Source organism: Schistocerca cancellata, chromosome 5 (assembly GCF_023864275.1).
Source record: "Schistocerca cancellata isolate TAMUIC-IGC-003103 chromosome 5, iqSchCanc2.1, whole genome shotgun sequence".
In the NCBI taxonomy this organism is placed as follows: Eukaryota; Metazoa; Arthropoda; class Insecta; order Orthoptera; family Acrididae; genus Schistocerca; species Schistocerca cancellata.
In genome coordinates this window covers 395,039,942-395,046,154 of record NC_064630.1, presented here as the reverse complement: position 1 = coordinate 395,046,154, position 6,213 = coordinate 395,039,942, and the positions used below count along the sequence as shown (strand labels likewise).

Genomic DNA, 6,213 nt, shown 5'->3' with positions numbered 1-6,213 from the left:
TCCTCGTAAGAGCATACTTATATACGTTTTTCATTAAGTTTGTATACTTTTGAGCTATTTTTTTCGTTGCTGTAGAATGATAAATCCTATACGATTGAAAGAATGCCCCTGGACGAATAAATAAATAAAATAATCTATTTTTGCACACAGTATCTGAGAAGTTCAATTGCTGCGCACAGGCATATCTCCTTACAGTACAATATCTATGGATCACTGGAAGGTTGACAATATTACGCCGGCTTACAGATGCGGTGAAGCCAAACATACCTGAAAATCCAGGCTGTGTGTGGCATCAATAGTTAAAAATAGCTAAAATGAAAATTATTCCTACCCAACTGTTATGAATAAAAGTCTCATTTTATTACCATACAGAATTAATCTCCAACATGACAGATCAAGTGACATGTTGACATGTGTTTTATTTGGAGATAGCTTTAAGAAATGGGTGCGGGTGAGTGGGACAAAATGCTGCCAGAACCAGAACTTCTTGGGAGATACTTCCATGAACAGTTCAAAGTTTTACCTGATCACCAAAGGTAGGACAGACACTTTCGTACGCTGTAGTGACGACTCCTTGTTTTTTTCCCTTTTTTTTGCCTGTGTAGAAATTTAGCTTTGCTGATTTTGATTGCAAATTGGATTATTGTGGTTACTGCCAAATATTCGTTACTATGCAAATCGTCGAATGCCATTTGTTTTAGGAGAAAAGCAGAATGGAAGAAAGGGAAAACTGCAAAACTATCGAAAGGAAAAGAGAAAAGGAAAGTCAAAGTAGAACCTTGTGGAGAAATTACAAATCTGTCAAATCCACCAGACGTTGAACTACCAACCAATGCATCAAGTTTCGCCGTATTCGCCAATGTTCGGCAAGCGGTGCTGGAGCGATGGGTTAAACAAGCCTGTCAGATTTACTTATCTTCTTCGTCCAGTGTTCCAGCAACCGATGGGAACAATGATGTTGAAAGCGACAGTGAAGATAACACAGACAAAGTCAGGGATAACATCTTGAAAGTTCCAAAGGTGTGTTCTTATATAATTGCTTCAATGTTTTTTTCCCTCCAGACTTAGATTGTCTGACACTACAGCCCATTCATCTGTGTATGGCACGAGAAATAAATATTCCATTTATTTGTAGGTGTCACACAAATACATGCTTCTGTAAAAAGAAGGAGTGAACCTTTGAAGCTACACAGTCACTTTGCCTCTCTTCCAGCTCTTATTTGTAACTATGCCTAATTGCCTGATTTTTACACCATGATAAAAAGTGGTGTCGTTCATTTACCACTATATATTTATATATTACAGTAGTACTTGCTATAATTAAAGACTATTTAAAGTAGGTCCATTTGTTTTGTAAGTAGATTGTTCATTTGTTGCAGGTTTAATACCTTCTGTATCCCTTGTATGCTTAATTACAAAGTTATAATTTGAGGCTGTACTCATTCATCCACTTTAATATTACTTAATTCAAGAAAAGTAGTTTGTCCACATGATGCATGCAGTTATTGTCCATCAATTCTGTAAGATAAATAGTTTCCCTTTGCTCACATTGTGTAATGTTTTTTCAACAAACTTGATAAAGTAAAACTAAGTGAAGCTATTTAATATCACATTGTTTATTTAATAATTATGTACACAGTAATAATAGATGCTTAGTTATCAGTATCTCATGATGCTTGCTGTTATAATTTATGTCAGTTCAGGATTAACACATATCAAATGAAACAGGTTTATTGTTATTTATATCAACAATGTATTTCAAATGCTTAAACCTTCATCATCAGGTGTATTTTTATGTATTAGTTTGACAGTATGTGCAGCTTATTGCAGGTTGTCTCCTGTGTCTTGAAGGATGTCTTACTAGTTGCCAAGTAACATATTTTTAATAGGCTACCTTATTTAGTGAAACTAACCCATAATAAAAGGTTAGGAAAAGGACTGTGGTACATCTGTCTAACACTCCTATTTATTTTAATAGCTTTTGTGTTGGTATTCCGATTCCCACAGTAAATTTCATGCAATTTTATCTGAATATTGTCTCATTCTTGATGAGTGCAATGTATATATTTATCTTAATAATTTTCTTCAGTTAGCTGTTTGAGAATAGAAACATCATATATGGCAGTGCACCTGCTCCTCCTAAGTCTGCGTGGTGGTTGAAAAAATACATTAGGGATTCTGTGCTGTCTTTCTTGTAATGTATTTTATAAGCAATACTCGGGTGAATTAACCTGCAGTAGCTCTTAGCCTTGATTTTTTAAAGTGATCTTTCCTGCACCCATCTCATATATCATAATTTTTTCAGAATATATTACATTTCATGGTTTCAGTTTCATTTCTCCACATTTGATGAGCGTATTATAAATTAATTATTCATTAATTTTCAGATAGTTGGTGTTGGCCTAAGAAGTGTGTTTGAATTAATTCGAGAGAGTCGGTCGTCACATCCTGTGCTGTGCACCAAAGCACTTGGTGCTCTACTAGATGTCGTTCAGGGCCAGCAACCTGAGGGTCTAAAGAATGAACCAGCTGAAGTGATTGGTAATATGCAAAATACTGTTTACACTTGTGGTATTTTTATTATAGTTACTTTTATGTTAAAGTGATATATTTATGTTATAAATAAATATTCAACTAAATGGAGAGGGAACTTAACTTGACTCTGATGAACACACTTGACAGTGCTAATTTAAAAGAACTGACAGATTATATTTACATATAGGTATATTTGAGATATTATGACAGAATTGTGTATACTTTCTTCAATACTGAGTAACATTAATTATAAATGATTTAGAGGAAAAGGTAACTAACTCACTGAATAGTAGACTTGCCTGTCAATGACTCAATATCTCTACTGTTTGGTGAGTTGTTACTTTTATTCCTGATTCATTCAGTTATGGGAGAATATGAGCTCAGTAGTAGGAGAAAGGAGGAAGACTACTTGAGTCCTGCTGTAAATTTCAAATTAGTAACAGCAAACACACTGTTGGAAAATCACAATAGGAGAAGATATATTAGCAAAAGGCCTGGAGACATTGCGAGATTCCAGCTGGATTACATTATGGTCGGACAGATTCCAAAATCAGATATTGCATTGTAAGGTGTGCCTGGAAGCAGATATACACTCAGATCACAATTTAATAATGATGAATAATAGACTGAAACTTAAGAGAATCAAGGTGGAAAAAGTGGAATACTGAAATATTGAGGAATGATGAGATGCATTAGAAATTCTCTGATGGGTATCACTTGCTGACAAGTATGATCGTCTTTTTCGAAACTCAGTTTCTGTGGGATCTTAAGTAGCTATAGAGGACAATCCTGGAGCTGCAGAATTTTCCACATTGTTGTCAAGTATTTTTTTCTGGTGGGACCTGGCTTCATAGTGTCGTCTATCTTCAGCAGATCCCATTGTTTCATACGATTGTGGTTGTCGGCTTCTGTTTTCCGCCTCAGTTGCTCGAAGTGCTGAATTCCTTCCCATCATGTTGAACAATTAAGTGCAGTAGTTTCCCAGCTACCAGTTCAACATCTTTTCATGTTGTCCCATTAATACATCTTTGTATTGCTTGTGTTGTCTTTCTAGTTTCCTTTGATCATCCTTTAGCTGGGAATACATAATTTGTTTTGATAGATGGGATCCAGGCATACATACAGTGTGGCCTGTCCAGTGTAGTTGATGCTTGATGATTGTAGCTTCAGTGCTAGTAAAGTTTGCTTCTCTCAGAACACTGGTGTTAGTGTACCAATCTTGCCATTTCATCCTTAGTATTCTACTCAGGCAGTGCTGATGGTACTTTTCTGGAGATCGTATGTGCCTTCTGTAATTAGTCCATGCTTTGCACCCATATGTCAGAGATGATATTATAGTGGCTTGGTATACATAGAGCTTGGTCATAAGAGCTGATGTTAATGATTATCAAAGATCCTTACCTGAAGATGACCAAAAGCATAACTGGCTCATTTCGAGGAGGTATTGGATTTTGGCATCAATATTTGTATCTGCAGAAAGGTGGCTGCCAAGGTATTGGAAGCATTCTATGTTCTGCAGGATTTTATCTTGGACTGTGAGTGTTGGGGGCGATAGAGTTAGGCGCAGGTTAACGTAGGATCTACATCTTCTGGATGTTGGAAAGCTTAGTCCAGTGCTGGTATATGCTTCTTCATATGCATTTAAGATTGATTCTAAATATTTTTCTGACTTTGGCAAGAATGACTTTATCATCTGCGTATTGAAGTTGAATGATGGCTGTAGTGGATACTTTAGTCTTGGCCCCTAGACTACTGAGATTGAACAAACCACTGTCAGTCCTGTGTTCTGTTTCTATGCCCTTTGGCAGTTTCCTGTTGACAAGATGAAGTATGATTCCAACAAATATAGAAAACAGTGTAGAAGCTAACACACAAACTTGCTTCACACCTGCTGAGAATTCGAATTTTTTTCCAGCACTATTGTTGACATAACCATGACATAAACATGTTCCATGTTGTTGTGCAGCAGGGATTCCACCTGGTCCAGCAGCTTTGTTGTTTTTGAATAGCTTAATAGTTTTCACACAACTTCTTGCAGAGAAGGGACTTTGCCAAGGTGAAGTTTTGTAGGTTTTTGCGGAAATGTGGAAAGTGTTGTGTCATTCATCTCTGGATCTTTATTCAAGAATTCATGGAATTAGTGATGAGTGATAAGTTGTGCTCTGAACATTTCATGAGCAGAAGAGTTCCGTTAGAACTGCATTTTACTACCCCCTCATTTCCAATTACTTTGGGCCGTATTCTTGAGCCTCTACTGACTTACTTATTGCAGTCTCCCAAGAGGATGATTTTGTCATCATGGGGTATTATTGTTGGAGGTATTTCAAGTTGTTAGTGGAAGGCTTTGTTTTCATCATCTGCACAAGTGAGATTCTGAGTGTATGCACTTATAACTCTATTCGTTGGTAATTGGTGACTTTAAGGTGTAGGCTCATGAGTCTCACTTTTGCCAGAAGGTAGCTCAGAAAGGTGTGGAAAGAGTTTGTTTGTGGTAGCAAAGCCAATACTATGAATACAGGGTTCATGAATTTCTTTTACTTTCCAAAAGAAAATGTAGGCATCTCCTTGTTCTTTGATTCCTTTGCCTAGTCTTTTAGTTTCATCTAATGATGCAATATCAATCTTAAATCCCTGCCCTCCTGGTCAATTTACTATATCATTATCCATTAGAGTCAGATGTTCGAAGTAGCAAAGTTCATGTTTTTTTTTCTGTCAGCTGTGTATGGTGTACCTGCTGAGTGTGGCTTAAGGCACCTTTTATAGCCCCCTTCCCATTAGAGGCGAGCAGAGGGGCTCTGGAATAGGCCTGCTCAGTCACAAACGCAACACATGATTTGCTTTAAAGCACCTCTTCAAGCAGAGTGGCCATCACACATTCATCGCCTACATGTCGGTTTATCACTATGAGCTCCTGTCACAACTCTGCGATTGCTGCAGGACTTGTTGGGTTGTGCCGTTGTTCTCCAGAAGATGCCTGTGCGTGATGGTATTTAGTGTGGAAATGCTGCTGCACAACAACAATCATACATTTCTTGACAGGATCGAGACCTGTACCCCGCGGCATAGTAGTTACGAGGACTGGAGATTCCAAAACTGCAACAACCTTCATCTGCTTTTCCAGCAGCCAGGGAAGCTTCAGTTGTTCTTGCACCTAGTCTACCACTCTGAACTTTAAGACCCTACTGGCTCATTCACCTTCCTAGGAGGTGGTTCGTGTAGTAGATTGGACTTTTCATACAGAGAGTATATTGAGCATTTTCTGTCGGGGGTTTTTATTTTTATTTATTTCTCCATCCATAGACAATGTAAATTGTATGGATGTTGTCAACACATAAATACATAAACTAAAGAGACAGAGATACATAAACGTACACAATTACACCCATAAATAGATACATACATTTCTTGTCATACTGAGTTGCCCCTTTGGACATTGTATTTCACTTTTCTATTGAACATATTGTAAAATGCCTCGAATTGCAGAATTAATCATGAGCACAATTGTCAACAAAATTTACACATCATTTTAGGTAATACTTTATGGTATAAAAACACTCTTCTAACAAATAATTTTGGAGAGTATTCCAGAAGGCATGTATGTCACTTTTCCCTTTGATTTTTTGTGGAGGTTTGTTGTATAGTTTAATTCCATTATATAGAACACTGTTTTGCACATTT

At 37.1% G+C, this 6,213-nt stretch overlaps 1 protein-coding gene across 1 annotated transcript in view; it reads left to right on the top strand.

Moving 5' to 3' along the window:
- Positions 1-220: 220 nt before the first annotated feature.
- The window catches only part of LOC126188563 (E3 ubiquitin-protein ligase MYCBP2-like), a 215,363-nt gene continuing 209,370 nt past the window's right edge, over positions 221-6,213 (top strand). Inside the window, exons 1-3 of the mRNA XM_049930164.1 lie at positions 221-536; positions 702-1,020; positions 2,388-2,541. Of these exons, the coding sequence (XP_049786121.1) occupies positions 442-536; positions 702-1,020; positions 2,388-2,541 (568 nt within the window). The 5' untranslated portion in view covers positions 221-441. The remainder of the gene's footprint in view (positions 537-701; positions 1,021-2,387; positions 2,542-6,213) is intronic.